At 37.2% G+C, this 21,010-nt stretch overlaps 1 protein-coding gene across 2 annotated transcripts in view; it reads right to left on the bottom strand.

Moving 5' to 3' along the window:
* The window catches only part of TSNAX (translin associated factor X), a 40,010-nt gene that overhangs the window by 16,683 nt on the left and 2,317 nt on the right, over window positions 1-21,010 (bottom strand). For both annotated transcript variants that reach the window (XR_016218990.1, XM_002717369.6), the window contains exons 3-4: window positions 15,992-16,106; window positions 10,491-10,621 (exon numbers count right to left, since the gene is read on the bottom strand). Coding sequence is in view for 1 of the 2 variants with exons in the window: in XM_002717369.6 (XP_002717415.1) it covers window positions 10,491-10,621; window positions 15,992-16,106 (246 nt within the window). In the remaining variant the exon portion in view is untranslated. The remainder of the gene's footprint in view (window positions 1-10,490; window positions 10,622-15,991; window positions 16,107-21,010) is intronic.

Genomic DNA, 21,010 nt, shown 5'->3' with positions numbered 1-21,010 from the left:
AATTTAACTGAATTCTTATCCAAATGAAAATAAATTTTAGAATGTAGCACAATGTTACAGATCAACTTTGCTAAATTCCTGAAAAAAAAACAAATATTTATTAATGGCTATGTGCCAAACAAAATAAGAAATTGACTTCTTTCATTTAATTTTCAAAACAATCTAGGAGGTAAATATTACTATTACTGTATTAAAAGTGAGACAGCTGTAACTCAAACAGGTTGTATACTTTGTTCAAGGTTACAGCATTAAGAAATATAAAGAACATTTCCAGGTACTTAAAGTCTGTGAAAAAATGGAATTGAAAGATAATATCTTTCAACTACTAAGCCAAACAACTATCCCCTCAGAGTCATTCTTCAATCTCCAGTCTTCCATCCTTTCCAAACCATCTCATCAGCTCACCCCTCTTTCTGTGCATGTGATATAGAAGTTACTTAACAATTTCCTCAATTCCCTACCTCTGTGCTCATGCTGAACTGCATTTCTCAAAAAAAAAACAAAAAACAAAAAACAAAAACAAACAAACAAACAAAAACCCAAAAGGGGAGTCCTCCCCTTATATAAGCCTGTCAATTTCCTTTCATGTTGATTTCACCCTCTCTTGATTACTGAGGGATCTTATCCACTAAATATTCTACTTCCTTTAGTTAAGGTTCCGAGTTTTCCGCTTTTTTCTCCCTCTACACTCTCCCTGCACAGTCCTTATTCATGTCTGTAAATTCAACTACAATTCATAAACTGCGGACTCCAAGACTGTCACTGCTGAGTAGACTTGCATCCTGAGTTCTCCAAACCCATGTCAAGTTGCCTAGCAGCTACCAGGATGGCCCATAATTTCCAATTAGTCAGATCCAAAGTTCCTTCCACCTTTCCTGCTTTCTTCTGTTGACAAATAATGTTCCCCTTCATCAAGCTGGCCAAACCAGAAATCTAAAGGCTTTCCTGGACTATTCCCCTTGCCCTACCCTTAAACAAACAACAACAACAACAACAACAAAACAACAAAAAGGGCACTTCTAAAATATGCCATTTTTTCTCTATCCCACTGCTGGCAACAAGCTTGAGGCCTCACCCAGTGCACACCGAGAATGATCACCATGGTCTCCTTACCTTACCTCTAGTCTCTCTCCAAATAAAATATGACAATGGTACAACAGAAAGCACAAACTTAAAATAGGGACATTCTAGGTTCAACAACCAATTTAGTCTTGTACTAGTGGTGTGAAGTAGGTAAGTTTATTAACTTTATTGCACTCCAATTTCCTCACTGGCAAACAACAGGCAACTACCTATATTGCAGCTTTATATAGAATGCATTAATCAATTAATCATACAACAGCACTGTAACTTTGTTGATTTTAACAGATGGAAGAATAATTAAAATAAGAATGACTCATTAATTTTTTAATTAATTTTTTTTATTTGACAGGTAGAGTTAGACAATGAGAAAGAGAGAGAGAGAAAGGTCTTCCTTCCGTTGGTTCACCTCCCAAATGGCCACCATGGCCGGCGCTGTGCTGACCTGAAGCCAGGAGCCAGGTGCTTCCTCCTGGTCTCCCACGTGGGTGCAGGGGCCCAAGCACTTGGGCCATCCTCCAGTGCCTTCCCGGGCCACAGCAGAGAGATGGACAGGAAAAGGAGCAACCGGGACTAGAACCCGGCGCCCATATGGGATGCCAGTGCCGCAGGCGGAGGATCAACCAAGTAAGCCACGGTGCCAGCCCTAATTTTTGTTAGGCAGTATTTTATAACTTCATTAAACAGTGTTTTTTGGTGCCTTTTCAATTCATTTTGATTGTAGTTCACAGTTAAAAGAGGTCCTTATTATTTTGAAATATTATCCTAGCTCAACATGTTTTATGATACTTTGTGGTTGGCTAAGAAGGAATAGCAAACTATGTATTTAATCACATGTAGGCATGATACATTAAGATGCAGTTTGTCAAGGAATAAGAACCTCTTTTAATACAATATATCTAAAACAGAGGAAGAAACTATCTCTTCTATGTTCCCAACGTAGAATTTCAGAAAAGCAATAGGAATGCTCAGTGATGAAGAGAAACTGGACTGAAAGCCCTCACATGCTTAGACAGTCTAAGTAATGTGTACCAGACATTCATCTAGGAAGAATGCTCACAAATTGTATTTTTATACCCCAGAAAATGCCCATGGAAAGGATTTCTCATGGTCATCAATATGACATACACACTTACTTAAAAACTGTGATTTAATGAAAGTCATGAGTCATGAAAATGTTTGCTGAATCATCTCACAGTTGACAAAAACTTTAAACTATATCTGCTTACTCACGAGCTAGGTAATTTTAAGAAGAATAAAAGCATTTAAGTAGACATAGGATCTGAAATCTTTAAGAATAATCCTTTGGCTTTGGAGAAAATATTTATAGTATAAAGCACTAGACTACCAGAAAGAAAGCATGGTCCAGCAGGAAATGTATCAGTGTAGATAAATCAAGTCAGATTCCAGTTTAATACCATAACAAATCTCATTTACAAAATGAGGTAGCAAGACTGTTATGTTCTCTAAGTACCCTTTCAATTATAAAATTCCTTTTAAATTAGACAACTAGTGCTGTGGTGTAGCAGATAAAGCTGCTACTTGCTACACTGGTATTCCATTTGGGTTTGTGTCCTGGCTGTTCCTCTTCCTATCTAACTCCCTGCTAATGACCTGGGAAAACAGTACATGATGCGGGGTCAGCGCTGTGGCGCAGCTGGTTAAAGCCCTGACCTGAAGCACTGGCATCCCATATGGGTGCTGGTTCGAGACCCAGCTGCTCCACTTCAATCCAGCTCTCTGCTCAGCCTGGGAAAGCAGTGGAAGGTGACCCACGTCCTTGGGCCCCTGCTCCCATGTGGGAGAACCAGAGGAAGCTCCTGGCTCCTGGCTTTGGATCAGCACAGCTCCGGCCGTTGCAGCCAATTGGGGAGTGAACCCATCGGATGGAAGACCTCTCTCTCTCTCTTGCTCTCTCTGCCTCTCCTCTCTCTGTGTAACTCTTTCAAATAAATAAATAAAATCTTAAAAAAAAAAAAAAACAGTGCATGATGGGAGCACCTGCCACCTACATGGGAGACGAGGAACAGGATCTTGGCTCCAGTCTGGCTAGGGACTGAACAAGTGGATGGAAGACCTCTTTCCCTGATTTTTCTTTCTTTTTTTTTTCTTTTTTTTTTTTTTTTTTTAAGATTTATGTATTTATTTGAGAGGTAGAGTTACAGAGCCTGAGAGAAAGGTCTTCCATCTCGTGGCTCAATCCCCAAATGGCTGCAATGGCCAGAGCTGGGCAGGTCTGAAGCCAGGAGCCAGGAGCTTCTTCTGGGTCTCGTATGTAGTTGCAGGGGCCCAAGCACTTGGGTCATCCTCTGCAGCCCTCCAAAGCCATCAGCAAGGAGCTGGATTGGAAGTGGAACAGATGGGACCCGAAACAGCACCCAAATGGGGTTCCAGCACCATAGGCAGAAGTTTAACCTAGTACTTCACAGTGCTGGCTCGCTCCCTTTTTTTTTTTTTTTTGAAGATTTACTTTAGGGCCAGCATTGTGGTATAGCAGGATAAGCTGCTGCCTGCAACGCTGGCATCCATATAAGTGTCAGTTTGTGTCCCAACTCCTATACTTCCAATCCAACTCCCTGCTAATGGCCTGCAAAAGCAGCAGAGGATGGCCCAAATGTTTGGGCCCCTTCATCCACGTGGAGACCTGGAATAAGCTTCTGCCCAGCCCTGGCAGTTGTGTCCATCTGGGGAGTGAACCAGCAGACAGAAGATCTCTGTCTCTATGTCTCTGTCACTCTTTCAAACTCTGATTTTCCAAAATAAGTCTTAGTAAAAAATTAAACAACTATTGTTTCAAATCAAAAGAATATTGGGACTGGCATTGTAGCATAGCAGGTAAAGCCACCATCTGCCACACCAGTATCCCATATCGGCACTGGTTAGTATCCTTGCTGCTCTACTTACAATCAATCTCCCTGCTTATGGCCTGGAAAAAGCAGTGGAGGATGGCCCAAGTGGTTGGGGCCCCGTCACCCTTGTGAGAGATCTGAAAGAAGATCCTAGCTCCTGGCTTCAGCCTGGCCCAGCACTGGCCATTGGCAGCCATCTGGGGGAGTGAGCCAGAGGTTGAAAGATCTCTCTCTCTCTTTCACTGGCTTTCCCTCTTTCTGTAACTCTTCAAAATAAATCTTAAAAAAATTTTCAGAAAAATAATAAAAATCCATCAGTAAGAATATCCCTTGGACACCCTACTAAACCAAAAGGATACCAAATTTCTCAGAGAAAAATTAGCTATTCAACAAATGTATTTTGTTTTCCTTGGCAAAAGTGACTTTTACAACTTTCAAATCCTCAGGCACCACCCTCTAACTCTTTTCCGCAATTTGTCTGTTCTATATTGATGTCATGGATGATCTTGCAAATTATGTACAAATAAAAGTAGAGTCCCAACAGACTTAGCACCTGGAATGACTAAGTGGGCAGAACACATTCAAACTACCACCACAAAGCCTGGTTAACTGAGAAAGAAACAATTTCTATTCTGTTAAGCCACTGAAATGGCAGTTTATTAAATTTGTTCACATGTTTATCTTCAACCAACCAACATCTTTGGTACTCTACTCTTTATCTAACTCATAAACAAATTTTTTCACTATATTTCTCAGTTCTTTTCTAGTTGCAGAAATTCTTCTTACTATCATTCCAGAATCTTATATGGAGTCAGATCCTAGTTCATTTTTCCAGTGAGCTAATACACTGAACTTGTATCAAGTTTCTCTGTATTTATATAACAAGCTTTAGCACTTCCCTAAATGTTAATGTTCATCCAATTCCTGATAGTACGCCTAAGAAATAGTTCCTGGAAGCATGTTTTCTTTTGGAAGGAACAAAAAAAAAAATGTAAAATAAAAACTTGCAAAAGCAAATTGTCAGTTAAAGACTGTGGTTGAACAACAAAAAAACTTTTTTAAAAAGGCTTTATTCTTTCTCATTTATTGAGTACGGATTAAGTGTCAGATACATCAGGTGAACAACAAAAATAACACCTTTGTAAAGACTATATTTGTAAAGTCTATATTCCAGTAAAGGAAAGACAGACAATAAAGAAGCACAATACATGAGAAGATTACAGAGCACTTTAGAAGTTAACTGCTATAAAAAAAATGTATGCTGAGTTTATAAGGAAAATATGCAAGAAGAAGCCTCTACTGGGTGTTAGGTTCTAAAGTCAATAGGTAAATTCTTTCCATACAGGAGGAAATCATTTCTACATCTTACTAACTTAGAACCTTGAACATAATTTCTGTGAGCTTCCATTTCCCCATTTGTGAAGTGAAAGAAATAATATCCATGATTTAGGGATATTGTAAAAATCCAATAAAGTCATGATCACAAAGAACAGTAGTTTAAAAATATCTCTAACCATTCCCTAAAACTCACTTAACCTATCATTCACATTATTGAATAGAAGAATTAGAACATTACTTAGGGTCTGAATATGGTTTATGCATCAAAATGTCTCAAGCCATGACTATTTTAATCATTATCATTAATATAAACTAAATTAAACAGTTGTTTCTCTTTGAGATGGAGGACATTTCCCTTCAGGAGTTACTTTCTCAATAACAAAAAAATTTTAAGTCATCTATTTCAAGCAACTAATTATTTATCCATTTGTTTTAACCATCCCTTGGGACAATCTGTAATCTACTCTGATAAGAAATGTGTAGAAAACAGACCTAACATTCTGTTGTTATTCAATTATTAGGATACTCGGTGTTTGAGCGCACACAAGTATTCCTTGGGGAAATGCTCTGCATGCCATTAGCACTATTCTTAATGAGGAAAAGCACAAAACTCCTTTAGTTCAATGCCAGAATTGTTTTATCTTCAAGTCAAAAGAACAACTATTTGGAGGAACACCAAAACAAGCAGTTAACAATTACAAGCAGCGGGCTATTCGTAAGCATCACATTGTTAATGCTACTCTAATTATAAATAACCTTATTTTATCAAACAGAATATCAGCAAATTTTTAAGTCCTAGATACTTCTTTGACTGCTTTATTCCTTAAAAAGAAACCATCTTTACTGCCACAATTCACTGAACCACATTTTAAATACTTCTAACAGAAAAGTGAGATATATAAGGAATCTTTACTTTTTTAAATTCATCAGTAGGAAATCCTCAAAGAAAACTTACAAATGCACTGTGCTTCCAGTAATCCTCACTGACAGTAAAACAGCAATATCTGAATAATATCATTCCTATTTTATTACTGTCCTATCCTCTTTCCAAGAGCATAGTGCTTCCTTCCTGCATGAAGAAACACTCTATAACTAAATGATATGTTCACTTTCCTCCATTTCTCTGTTATGTTCTAAAAGCCGGTTTACAGCTTTCTAGGTTTCTTTAGGTATGATTATCTACTTGTTAAATGGTCTTTGCACTTATTTAAATTTTTTCCTTATATTTTTCTCATTAATGAATGAAGAATACAAAAAATAGTGCTACTGGGCCAAAAACAACAAATGTAGGATGTTCCAACAGATATCTCAGGAACTTTAAATTGTCACAATTAGTAGAGCCTAATCAACAAGTAATAAGGAATTGAGAGGTCATCTAAACATGAAAATGTATTACATAAACACCTGCACTGTGAAGAAAATATACAAGGTTTTAATAAAAAGTGAGGACTACTGTGGTGAGCTTTTATTATATTACATTGCCATGAATTTTTGCAAGATAAGCCTAAAGTATGAGATGACAGGAAAAAAAAAAGATAAAGATTATGACAGTTATACAAATTCTTATCTTTAGTGACTTAAATTAACTGGATACCTGGAAGAAGCTGTAGAATGGGATTTCTATGTAAAGCTACAAGACATTTGGATTGTACTGCTTCTTCAGATCAAGGACTTTATAGAAATCAGGAGACCCAACTTGCTTCTCTATTACCAACTCCATCGCCTGGCTGTCCTCAAAATTTTATATGTATACTTAATATATATTTAGGATAATCATGGTGTCTGAAATAGTTTACTGGTATGGATCTATCTCTAGTTTGGCCATCCCATATTTGAGTACAAGGCTCACATATAAGCAACTGACAAACACCACTATTTCTGACCTGTACCCTTGAAAAGATTTACATGCTTGTGGCTTGAAGATGTCATTTGGGGATTCTAACCACCAGTTTACCCCCTCCCCACTCCATCTCCACTAGGAGAGGAATATAAAAATTTCAAGAGCTCGAATGGAATTAGAAGTTGCTAATGCTACCTGACCTGTCAATCAACTAGAAATGACAGAGTACCCAAGAGAAACTTCATCCAGGGGTTTTGACAGAAAGTATTATTCAGATGAATGGGATGGCTCTTTCCCTAAATGTGGCCCATATTTGCACCACAGCAGTCACAGGAAGGGAATTACTGTGTTTTGTGTGTGTGTGTGTTTTGTTTTTTTTGTTTGTTTGTTTTTGACAGGCAGAGTTAGACAGTGTGAGAGAGAGGGACAGAGAGAAAGGTCTTTGGTTCACCCCCCAAATGGCCACTACAGCCGGTGCACTGCGCCGATCCGAAATCAGGAGCCAGGTGCTTCCTCCTGGTCTCCCATGTGGGTACAGGGCCCAAGCACTTGGGCCATCCTCCACTGCCTTCCCGGGCCACAGCAGAGAGCTGGACTGGAAGAGGAGCAGCCGGGAAAGAATCTGGCGCCCCGACTGGGACTAGAACCCGGGGTGGCATCGGAGAATTAGCCTAGTGAGCCGTGGCACCGGCCGGGAATTACTGTTAATGTGAATTCCTGATACAAAGAGCCATTCTGGAAGAGGAAGAATGAGCTCGTCAGTCAACATTAACTTCCCTTTGTTTAAAAAAAAAAGTTATAATTCATATGTAGTAAATTATACAAGTCTCAAGTATATAGCTCAATCTTACAGGTGTTCACCTGTGTAACCCCACCCAGATCTCAGATCAAAACACAAAACAATTCTATTACCTTGGAAGGTTCTTTCACGCCTCTATAGTCAATAACCACTGTATTCAACTTCCAATTCCATGTAGCCACTATCCTCCCTTTTCTCTCTCCAGATTCATCATGCCTGTACTTGAACTTCACATAAAAAGTACTATACAGTAGGTAGCATTTTGTGTATGCTTTTTGCCCAACATATCGGTGAGATTGCTATGTAGTATTATACTGTACAATTATACTATAAAATTATTTTTTAAAGATTTATCTATTTATTTGAAAGGCAGAGTTACAAAGACACAGAAAGATCTTCCATCTGCTGGTTCACTCACCAAATGGCTGCAATGGCTGGTGCTGGGCCAGGCCTAAGCTAGGAGCTTCCTCCAGATCGCCCACACGGGAGGCAGAGGCCCAGGGATTTGGGCCATCCTTCACTGCCCTCCAAGCACACTAGCTTTTGACTGCTTTCCCAGGAACATGAGCAGGCAGCTGGATTGGAAACGGAGCAGCCGGGACTTGAAGAGGTGCCCGTACGGGATGCCTGCCGTGCAGGCGGTGATTTTACCCACTATGCCACAGCGCGGACTCCTATACTATAACTTATTAGTCCATTTTCCCATTGATGGACATTTTTAATTGTAAAGGTATTATGACTACAGCTGCTATGAGCTTTCTTGAGCGTGTTTCTTTGTGACATAAGCCTCACTTTTCTTAGGTACACACCTGGAAGCAGAATGCTAGGTCACAGGGTAGGCATACGTGTGGTTAAAGGAGATACTGCCAAGTAGTTTTAAAGTAGTATTGTCAGTCTTCACAATTTAGTCATGCTGGCTGGTGAACAGAATCTAACTATGGTTTTACTTTGCAATATTCTAGTGTATAATGATGCTGAGCACCTTTTCAAGTCTATTAGCCACTTCTAGATAGTCTTTTTTGAGGCCTTTGTTCAATTTCTGCTAATTTTTAAAATTATTTGTTTTTGTTCATTTATAGGAATTCTTTATCCAATTTTATATTTTTACCCAAAATGCATACTTTAAATGATTTTTCTCAAACTTTAATATTTTCTGGTAGAAATTTTATTTTAATGAAATTTGATTATTCAGTTTTTTTTTTCCAATGGTTAATTCTTTCTTGTGTCACTTTAAAGGAATCTTTCCAATCACAAGATAATATTCCCATATAGTTTCTTCCAAAGATTGAGTTACCTTTCATCTCAACTTTTTTCTATCAATTCCCCTAATCTCTCCCACTCAGCCAAATCTGCCATATTTGAGATTGCAAATTTGACAACACAAACTGAATTTATTAAATTGTTTATTGGGGCAGGCACTGTGGTACAGTGAATTGAGCCGCCACTTGGAACACCAGCATGCCATTTTGCATTCGAATAAAGGCTACTCTGCTTCCAATCCAGGCCCCTGCTAATGTACATGGGAAGGCATTCCCTCATGGCCCAAAAACTTGGGTCTCTGCCACCCACTCCTGGCTCCTGGCTATGGCCTGGTCCAGCTCCAGTTTTTTTGGGTATTTGGGGAGTGAATGAGCAAATGGAAGCTATCTCTCTCTTTTTCTCTCCCTTTCCTCTTTCAAATAATTATAAATTTTTAAAAATCATGTTTATTATATGTGGTATTAATTCAAAACCAAATAAACTTGTTACTTACCAATAAATTATAGGACTAATCTCCTTTGGGAACATATTATAACAATTCCTCACATAACTTCTTGAGTTATCATTTGAGTTCCCAAAAATGTACTCCCTGACTTGACAATATATGCTGGCATTCTCTTATCAATACTAAAAAGACATCTCAACATTTCGGAAAAAGCAAGTGCTGAAACTATAAATATTTGGACCAAACAAGGACATATATATTCAGCAGATACCAAATGAACTCAATTCCTACTCCTTCTGCAAATCTTAGGATATATCTGAATTACAGGATATCTCTCCTGTCAATAAGATCATGTTAAGGATAAACAGGAAAGAAATTAAACTTTACATATTTCTCAAACGAATTTGAAAATGGTGACAACCACCAAAACCTAGTAATTTCCGAACCTTTCTAAGTGAATACATAAAACCCAGTATGATCTTAAAATTTCCAGATAAAAAGTCACATTATGTCGTCTGGGGTCATCTGGCTAAGTGATACATTCTCTTTCACAATCCAATAAAATGAAAACTTAAGAGCCACCAGTGAGATGTACTTGTAATTGGAAAAGAAATGTGTTCTAATACTCCCTATATAATAACAAAGTTCATCTTAGTAAATCTGTGTTCTCAATTATCTTATTAAAAAATCGATCAATGACCACTTCTACATACTGTTGGGACCACCACATAAAGATTCACTTTATGTTGCTACTTAAAAGTTGCAGTTTTTTAAGGCCAAAATTTCACCAGGTATAAATTAAAATTCATGCGACTCACACATAAATCTAGTACAATATTTAAAAAAAAAATGCTACCACTGAAGTGAACCTAGACTTACCTGTAGTAATGGCTCGATGGAATTGATGCATATCTTCTCCTGCTAACTCTTGGGCTACCTGTAGTATCTTTTGTCTCACACTGTCCAATTTATTTTCCGATTCAGTCAATATTTCTTCCATATCAGGAGCACTATAATTAAGATATTGGGAACTTTTAGTATCAGATGCTTTGATACTGAAAAACTGATCAATTAGCATGACTAAATATATTTTTTACATCCTTTCTCAAAACCAGAATTAAATTTTATTGATGGTGTATAAAAACATGGAAAATTTTATAACATACCATTAAGTGAAAAAAGTATACAAAACTTGTTACTTATGATATGATCATATCTACAAGAAAAATTCTGCTAATAAAAACATGACGTCTATAGATGTTAACATTCACTCAGGACTGGACTTTTCCTCCGTTTTTAAACAAAAAGAAAAAATATATGAAACAATGGTTTCAAACTTTGGACAAAGGCAGCATGGGACAGTGATAGGGGCTGGGGAGAGACAATATATACCCTATGACTGTGCCATGTTATTGTCCAAAGAGTTTCCAAGTGCCAGTGCAAGGACAAAAAACATGTATGGAGCCTAGAATCTGCCTGAGTAAGGGAGGAGTTGAGCGTTTAAGGGGTTAGGACAACTAAGATTCACGGGGCAGAGTAACAGAAGAGAAAGTTGTACAAAGATGGCTTCAGAGATCTACACAAGAGATCTCCTTAAGTCTCCAGTTGAGTAGTGATCACTGCAGTGAAGAGACTACGCAAGACTGGAAAAAAGAACCATCAAAAAGTGAGCAGGCAGAACAAGTCCCATAGCTTACAGAGCCAGAAAGAGTTGATGCATCCATCACTACTAGCCAACTGACACTACAAAAATATTAAAGTTCTTTAGGCCAAAGGAAAACAGAAATTTGTACCTTTATATAAAAGAATGAACAACATCCAAAGGTAGATATATAGGTAAATATAAATTTTATTTAAAAAACCATATTGTTCAAAGTAAAATAATAACCAAATTACTAACATTAGGAATGAGAAAAGGAACCTAACTACAGACCCCAGAGACATTAAAAGGATAATGAAGGAATATTATAAACAAGTTTATGCTAATAAATTTCAAAATTCAGAATAAATGGACAAATTCTTTTGAAAGATACAAACTATAAAAATTCACTGGCAATTGGCTATCCATGTCTATTAAAGAAAATAATTTGTAATTAAAACATGAAATCTACTAATAACAGCAGTTATCTTTGTGTATGGTGATTGGCTGATTTGTTTCATATTTTATTTTTACTTTTCTGAAGTTTGTAATTTTTCTTCAGTTTACTAATCAGAATCAGGTTCACAGTGGCCATAACGTGATAAAAGGAATATGAAACAGAGTATGTAAAATATGAAATCCAGGGGCTGATGTGCATAGCAGGTTTAGTCACTGCTTGGGTTGCCTGCTTCCTTATCAGAGTGCTAGTCTGAGGCCCCAGCTACTCTGCTTCTGATCCAGATTCCCACTAAGGTGCCTGGGAAGCAGCAGATAAGGGCTCAAGTAGTTGAGTCTCTGCCACCTATGTGGGAGATCTGGGTGGGGCTCCTAGCTTTGGCTTGGCCCAGCCCTGGATGTTACCACTGTTTGGGTAATGAACCAACAGAGGAAAGATTTGTCTCTGCCACTCTCTCTGTCATTCTGCCTTTTGAATGAATAAATCATTTTATAAAAATGAAATGTACTAATTGATAGTGGCTATCTTTGAGTAGTATGGCTGACTTCTTTGATTTGCTTTACTTTTTTTTTTTTTTAAAGAATTATTTATTTTGAAAGGCAGAGTTACAGAAAGGCAGAGGCAGAGAGATCTGCTATCTGCTGGTTCACTCCCCAAATGGCTACAGTGGCTGGAGCTGGGCCAATCAGAAGCCACGAGTCAGGAGCTTCTTCCAGGTCTCCCACGTGGGTGCAGGGGCCCCAGGATTCTGGCCATCTTCCACTGCTTTCTCAGGCCATAGCAGAGAGCTGGACCTGAAGTGGAGCAGCTGGGTCTCAAACCGGCGCCCATATGGAATGCTGGCACTGCAGATGGCGGCTTTATCCGCTAAACCACAGTGCTGGCCCCGATTTGCTTTATTTTTATGCCATTATTTTTCTAAAGATCATTATTTTCTAAGTAATTAATATTTTCTAATAAACATTGAATTTTTCCATTTTGGTGGAAAAATGTGAGTAGTCCAATGTACCTTTTTTTATCTTTCTTTTTATTTACTTATTTGAAAGGCAGAGCTACAGAGATAGAGACAAAGACAGATCTTCCAGCCATTGGTTCATTTAGTCGCCAGGGCCAAGGCTGGGCCAGACCAAAGTCAGTTGCCAGGACCTTCTTTCAGGTCTCCTGCGTGGGTTCAAGAAACCGAGCACTTGGACCATCTTCTGCTGCTCTTCCAGGCACACCAGTAGGTAGCTGGACTGGAAGTGGAGCACGGGGGCTAGTGCTGTGGCATAGCGGGTAAAACTGCCACCTGCAGTGCCAGCATTCCGTATGGACGCCAGTTTGAGTCCCAGCTGCTCCACTTCCAATCCAGCTCTGTGGTATGGCCTGTGAAAGCAGAAAATGGCCCAGTCCTTGGGCCCCTGCACCAGCCTGGGAGACCAGGAAGAAGCTCCTGGCTTCAGATCGGTGCAACTCCAGCTGCTGTGGCCAACTGGGGTACAAATCAGAGGATGGAAGACCTCTCTCTCTGCCTCTCCTTCTCTCTCTGTGTAACTCTGACTTCCAAATAAATAAATAAATCTTTAAAAAAAAAAAAAAAAAAAAGGAAGTGGGACAGCTGAGACTAGAACTAGTGTCCATATGGGATGCTGGCATCACACACAGCGGCCTTACCAGCTACACCACAACACTGGCCCCTGTAGATTTTTCTAACACAGTAAGTTCTCCTGTCACATTCCTACTTTTTTATATTATTTTAAACTACTGAATATTGATGAAAATTTATTGCAATTGCTACTAAAAAAAAGGTCCATAATTAATTGAAAGTGTTGTTTCTCTCTATAGAATTAGTACAAGCTTGATATACAAGTTGTACTAGAACTAGATACAGCAAAAAAAAAAAAAAAAAGCAGAAATTACTTTCAGAGAGTAAGAAAAAAAAACAAGGTTAACAGTATCACATTTCAATAAATGTATATATGGCAAATTTGCTTCCACTTAAACCAGGGGTGCGAAACAATTTTCTGCCAAGGGCTTTTTGGTTATTTATGACTTCATTCACAGGTCATACAAAATTATCAATTTTAAAATTAGTATGCTATGGATTTATTGAATTTCTAGCCCCACATATGGTTGCCCTGGCAGGGCCAGAGCAAATGATTTCACAGGCCTTTCATGGTCCACGGGCCAGGCATTTTCTACTTCAACTTAAATAGAATAAAAATTAAAGAATTACAGGATTATCTGAAAAGTTTTAAGTTAGTGAATGCAATATTTCAATAATATTTTTGATAACAAACAGCGGATAAATATTTGGTCTTCACTAAATACTTTATAATTTAGTGTAAACTCAATCAGAACTGCTCTTCTAGAGGCATCTGCAATTTGTAACAAAAATCCGTAGGAGCTGGACCTAAAACACACGAGCAGGGGAGTTGTGAGTTAGACATGTGTTAGCAATGGAAGCTGCTCAAATGAAATATGAAGCAAACAAAGATGGAAAGATGGAAGACACTCAGCTGCACTTATAAAATACTCCTGAATCATCTTAATTTTTGTAATTTTCTTCTAGGCTCAGCTTAGGATAGGTTAAGCTATTTTTTTTTTTTAAATTAATTAATTTATTTGAAAGGCAGAGTTACAAAGAGAAAGGGGCAGAGAAAGAGAGAAAGTCTTTCATCCACTGGTTCACTCCTCAGATGCTGCAATGGTTTGGGCTGGGCCAGGCTGATGCCAGGAGCCTGGAAATCCATCCAGGTCTCCCCTGTGGGTGGCATGGGCCAAAGTACTTGGGCCATCTTTCGCTGCTTTCCCAGGCAGATTAGCAGGCAGCTGGATCAGAAATGGAGCAGCCAGGATTGGAACTGGTGCTCCAATGAGACACAGTGGCATCAAAGGCAGCAGCTTACACCTTTGGCCATAATGCTGGTCCCATGCTGATTTCTTTTACTTGCAACCAAGAAATCTATCAAACATGCAAAGCCTGCCTAAAAAAAAAAAAAGACAAAGTTCTACAAATATTGCATGTTCTCCCTTATATGTGGGGGAAAAATATCAAAAAACAGAAAAAAGAAAGAAATCTCTATATCAGTATTTCTGCAAATATAGTTTGGTCAAACTTTTATATCTTTGTCAAACAAACTGTTAAGAATGATATACTACTATAGTTTTAGTGACCTGTGATTATTTTAAAATTTACTGCATATGAGTGAAATTGACATCTCTTCATTTGATTATTGTTTCTAGCCCTTGCATATACTCCTGCTGAACCGTGGTCTTTTTATTTTTTACTTGTTGGACTCTTTATTTAGTGGAGCATTAAGCCTTTGAGTGTAATTTAAAATAAAAATGTTATCTCAAACATAAAAAAAAAATCTAAAATTTTTAAAAAGAAAAAAAGATAAAAGTCCTCATAAAGAAAATGTTAGAGTTGAATGAAAGAAGAGGAATTTTCAAAAAATTAAGTAGTCAACAATATCATATTATACAGAAATGTACAATAAGAAAGGCAGAAGACTATGCATTAAATTTAACAACATGAAAATTAACAAAGGAAATTTTAAAAATTGTGACGCAGAGGCCAGCACTGAGGCATAGCAGGTGAAGCCGCTGCCTGCAGTGCCGGCATCCCATTTGGGCACATTTCAGGACCTGGCTGCTCCTCTTCTGATCTCTCTGCTATGGCCTGGGAAAACAGTAGAAGATGACACAAGTCCTTGGGACCCTGCACCCACGTGGGAGACCTGGAAGAAGATCCTGGCTCCTGGTTTCGGATTGGCCTAGCTCCGGCTACTGCAGCCATCTGGGGAGTGAACCAGCAGATGGAAGACCGACCTCTCTCTCTCTGCCTCTCTATAACTCTGTCTTTCAAATAAATAAATAAATCTTAAAAAAATAATTGTGAGCAGGAAACCAGATTGCAGAGCCATGAGAAATGAGTAAGAAGGTAAGTTAAGCAGATCCTTTATATTTATCTCATATTAAAATTTTCACATCTAACACCCAAGAAGAGCTTTAATTTAATGAGCTGCAATAAGTTAACAAAAATTTTATATTTTCACAAACACAATCTATTTTAACAGAACATAAAATCTCCAGTTGCTCCAAAAGTAAGAATTTTCCCTATTTTTATTAAAATATTTCTCAAATGAATCTGCTAATATCCTCTGAATCTCAACATTAACAAAGTTATAGCATATTCTATGAGCTAGTTATTGCCCACTGAGGTATAAAGCGTGCGCAAACACAGGCACACACAGAAAACAAACTATTAATCTGTAACAAATTTTAAAGATACTCACTCACCTTGTAATCCTATGGAGGAGAAAAATTGTCCTTTTACTTTCAACAGTTATATCCCGACTAAGTTTCACAAGTCTCTCATATTTGTCATGTCTTGCATCAAGTTCCTGTTGAAAGGCTAAGAACACATTATTATAACTGTAAGCATGCATATGGTTATATAAGCATAGACCCAAAGTCTATCAAACAACATGAAGAACATATGTCAGACCTGCCATCATTTAAGACATAATAAGCAGAACACAGTGCTAATGATATTACATAGTGCTAATGACAGTAATTTTCACACAAAAAGCTGAACACTATAAGTAATTTCTAATATCCATTGTCTATAGTGTTCTTAATTGCCAAATAACTTAGGTCTATCTTACTAAAAGCCTCAAAAGTTTTTCCTTACTCAAAAGTTTTAACAAATAACAAAACAGTTACTTTTTATTACTGTTTAAAAGACTCCATCTGGTGTGCTATGAGTATGCTTATAACAGAGCAAAAGGATATATTAAATAAAATGAAGGAAAATCGTTTACCTTTCCTAGAATACAAATCTGTTATGTTTTATAGTTACATATGCTATAATATATACATAACTAACATTTAATACACCAGTATAACTAAGAGTCTCCATACATATTAAATCACCTACAGGAAAAATAATCTAGAGTCAAGGATATTTAAATAGTAAATTCATGCCTCTACAACGTCAGTTTGTCTTGACATCCTACCCAAGTTCATGTGTCAGCCAAACTTCATATCAGTCCTAATTCTTCAAGCTTGTACCTTTCTTGACTCTTCTGTTTCTGTTACTGCTCTTCTCTAGAACACTATTTCCTCTGATCATTTCATATTTCTCTTTCATCATTCAAATTATCATTCTGCTCAGCCTAATATTTATCATGTCTCCCTCTTCCTTACTCTCCCTTACTATGCTTCATTAATGTACTCTTAGTATTTATCCTTCATTAGTCAAAATTACATTACTTACACATTCACTTATTAACTAATATAATATAAAATTCATAAAGGCTACTGCCATGTCTTCAACACTTTATCTGCAGAACACAAAACAATGCCTGAAGGTAGAGGTTCAAAAGATGTCTCTTCAATGAACTGCTTGCTGAAGTCATGGGCAGTACAACACACTACATAAGAGCATATGCTTTTATTGAGCTTAAACATTTCTACCCACTGGTATACAATCTCCTGGGAATTAGCAGTCTTTTTCAAAGAAACTGAACACTCATATTCCTATAACATCAAAGGATATTTAGCTGTCTAGCAATTACTTTCTAAAATGTATGCCAATGCTACTGAAACAAAATACAAATTATTCACAAGTTAAAATATAAATTAATTTAATTAAAAAAAATTAATTATTTTGAGAGGCAGAGAAGAAGGGGGAGAGAGTGAACATGTGCTCTCCACCCACTGGTTTACTAAATGCCTGCAACAGCCAGGGCTGGGTCTGGACTAGAGCTAGGAGCCACAAACTCTATCCAAGTCTCCCATATGGGTGGCAGGAACCCAATTACTTGAGTCATCAGTACTGTCCACCAGGGTCAGCATTAGCAGGAAGTTGGAGTCAGAGCCAATGTCAGGTATTGGCCCCAGAACTCTGATACGGGACACAGGTAACTTAACTGTGAGACTAAACACCTACCTCTACAAATTAATTTTAAAGCACTGCTAAATCTGTCTTATCACCTGCATTGCCTCCACCCTAACCCAACTTATCACTGTTATTTATACTACAGAAAAGACTTTTGCTTGGTCTCTCTGTTTCTGCCCAGTCCTGCCTTTTTACTGCTGACTGATATTTTAAAAATGTATCTTAGGAGCTAGACATTCGGCACAGAGGTTAAGATGCTGCTTGGAACACACATCCTATATCAGGGTGCCTGGGTTCAAATCCCAGATCCACTTCCAATTCCAGCTTTCTGATAACGTGTACTCTGGGAGGCAGTGGTAATGGATCAAGTACTTTGGTCCCTGCCACCCATGTGGAAGACGTAGATTAAGTTTTGAGTTATGAGTTTCAAGCTCATAGGTTCAGCACTGTCCAGCTGGGGCTGTTGCAGGCATTTGGGAGTGAACCAGAGGATGGAAGATATCTCTCTCTCTGATAGTCTCTTTCAAAGAAAACAAAAAATCAAAATGTATTTTATCTTTTAAAATTCCCTAATGACCCTAAATTATATTTAACAAACTCCAGACTCTCATATACTCTGGTCTTTTATAACATGCCCAAGGACACATCATCACTTATAAAGTATCACAACCAGGGAGGTATAGGCTTCATCTAATCATGAGGAAATATTGAACAAATTCAAGGAAAGAAAAAAAAAAAAAGAAATTCAAAGAAAGGGATATTCTATAAATAAGGCCTGTATTTCTCAATGTTATTATCACAAAAGACAAAGAAAAGCTAAGAAACAGTTCTAGATTACAGGAAACGAAAGACATGACAAGTAAATGCAATATATATTCCTGTACTAGAAACTGATAGGACAAAATGCTAAAAAGGACATTATTGGGGCAGTTGTCAAAATACGTACCATTGATTAAAGTACTGTATTAATGCTAAATATCCTGAAATTAGTAATGGCACTAAAGTTATACAAGGGCACTTCAAAATGTTCAAGAAAAATGAAATTAAATGATGTCTATTTTGGTGAAAAAAGTTTTGAAATTCATGATTTTTTTCCATAATACACATTTTTCATGAATGTTGGAGATCCCTCCTGTAAGAGAGTATTCTTATTTCTAAAAAATATATCCTAAAGAATAAAGGAGTACAGAAGTCACAAAAAGTACAACTTAAATTCAAATAGCTAAGAAAAAAATAATGTGTGCACATATGTAAATTTACATATAGTGATTAAGTAAAAGTGGCAAAATGCTATAAACTGCTCAATCTAAGTAAAGGTTATAAAGAAGTTCTCTATACTATTTTCCAACTATATTATTCTTCCTTTTTTCCATGGTTGACATTTTAAAATAAAAAGTTAAAAGAAAACACCTTTACTCAATCAAAAACAGTAAAATCTTCATCTGATGATTCCTTTTAATGAAATTAACTTCACAATTTTGTTGGCAAAGTAGTTCTGAGAACATTAAAGATACTTAAGTATCATTCTTAAAACCTTGGGCTTAAGCTTGACAACAATACCATCTCCTCAAATTACCTCTGCAGTCAGTGTTTCCCTTTAAAACCTTCCCATGTAATCATTTCTCTTTTCTGAAAATCTTCCAACAGACCAGTTAAGTTTTTATGTTAAACTTTTTATAGGAACACCTGGCAAATCTTATGAGGGAAATAAAGAGGAGAAATGACTTTTTCTTAGAACAAAAGTAATTAGTTGGTAAAAAAAAAAAAAAGACTATACTGAAAAAGTTACTATACAATAAAGCAATTATTATCTACTCTATAAAAGTTAAGAAGACAAAACCATCTTATTTATTTATAAAGGACCTGGAAATCAAAGGCTCTGCCAGTAACCAAAATATTATTTCTTTAACTATAAGTATGACTTAACAGGGTATTACCACTCAGAGCCTCACAATGGGCATACTGTTCCAATTGTAAAAAAATCTTCTAACGTGGTAAACATGAGATTATCACAAAATGATTACACACAACTACTTAATTACTTTTAATCACCTAAATTATATGATTTTAAAAATTACCTCACCACATACAATATAAATATCTCCAACAAACAAACCGGGATTTTTCTTTTAAGTTTGTAACCTTTTCCCCTATTCTTTGCTATCTCTTTCCCCAATTTACTGAGGTATAACCAACCAACGTGAGGTTTTGAAGTACATACACAATAATACCACTATGAAGCAGTAAAATCAGTGAACCGTACTGTCTGTAAGAATGCTTAAAATATAGTCACTTAACCAAATTTCAAGTATAAACTTGGAGCCCTAGTGGTTGAACTACCAATAAACCCTTAAGTCTCAGGGCCCATGTCATGGCACAGCAAGTGAAACTGCTGCCTGTGATGCCAACATGAGCGTTGGAGTCCTGGCTGCTCCACTTTCAATCCAGCTCCCTACTAATAATGCTCCTTGGAAAGCAGTGGAGAATGGCCCAAGTATTTGGGCCCTTGTACACACGTGAGAGACCAGGAAAAAGCTCCTGGCTCCTGGCTCCTGGCTCCAGCCTGGCTCAGCTCCAGCCATCACATCCATTTGGGGAGTGAAACAGATGTCCTCTCTAACTCTGTCCTTCAAATAAACTTAAAAAAAAAAAAAAAAAAAAAAAAAGAAAAGAAAAGGAGAAGGAAAAAACCCTTAACTTTCTTAATACTTACTTATTTTCTCAAGCATTTTTACTCTAAAGGTTCAGCAAGCTGCCTGGCCTATGAGGAGGCAAAAATGTATTCTACACAAATTTTTAAAAAGAGGATTTAATTAAGCTATTAACTAACTTAGTAGCTGACAAAGATGTCAACATATCTGGTTCTTCAACACCCAGGTAATAATTAGCCAGGATTTTGCCTTATAGTTAAAGATAATGAACATGAACCTGTTTCACTATTTATTATAAATACTTTAATGAGCAGAGTCAGATACTATGATTACAAAAGACAGAATTCCTTGTCGCCAAAAAGCTCATTCCAGTACAAGACACAGGGACATAAACAAATTAAATAAAATACAACCATAATTAATATGTGTAAAGGGTTTAGGAAAGAACCACACTCTTCTTGTTCTCCATTAACACAGGCTAGAACATAGCAGATACTTAAATATTTCATTACCAGGTGGATGTATATGAATGAATGTGAGTCTATCACCAAGGCTGCTTGGGAGAAAAATCAGAAAGGCTTCAAAGCTAATAACCTAAGTTAGATCTTGGGGGGAAAAAAAGAAGAATTCACTAGATGGGTAGTGGGGACATCAAGTCAGAAGCAATTCCAGGCTAAAGGGAGCAGAAACATAAGATAAATATGCATGAAAACAACCCACCGTGTCAAGGAAGTGTGAAAATATAAGGCTGGGAATATCCAACCC

The sequence above is a fragment of the Oryctolagus cuniculus genome, chromosome 13, assembly GCF_051225735.1.
Source record: "Oryctolagus cuniculus isolate XC-2025 breed Fujian yellow rabbit chromosome 13, ASM5122573v1, whole genome shotgun sequence".
Lineage (NCBI taxonomy): Eukaryota > Metazoa > Chordata > Mammalia > Lagomorpha > Leporidae > Oryctolagus > Oryctolagus cuniculus.
Note: the sequence above shows the minus strand (reverse complement) of the source record. Positions and strands in the feature narration are given on the sequence as shown.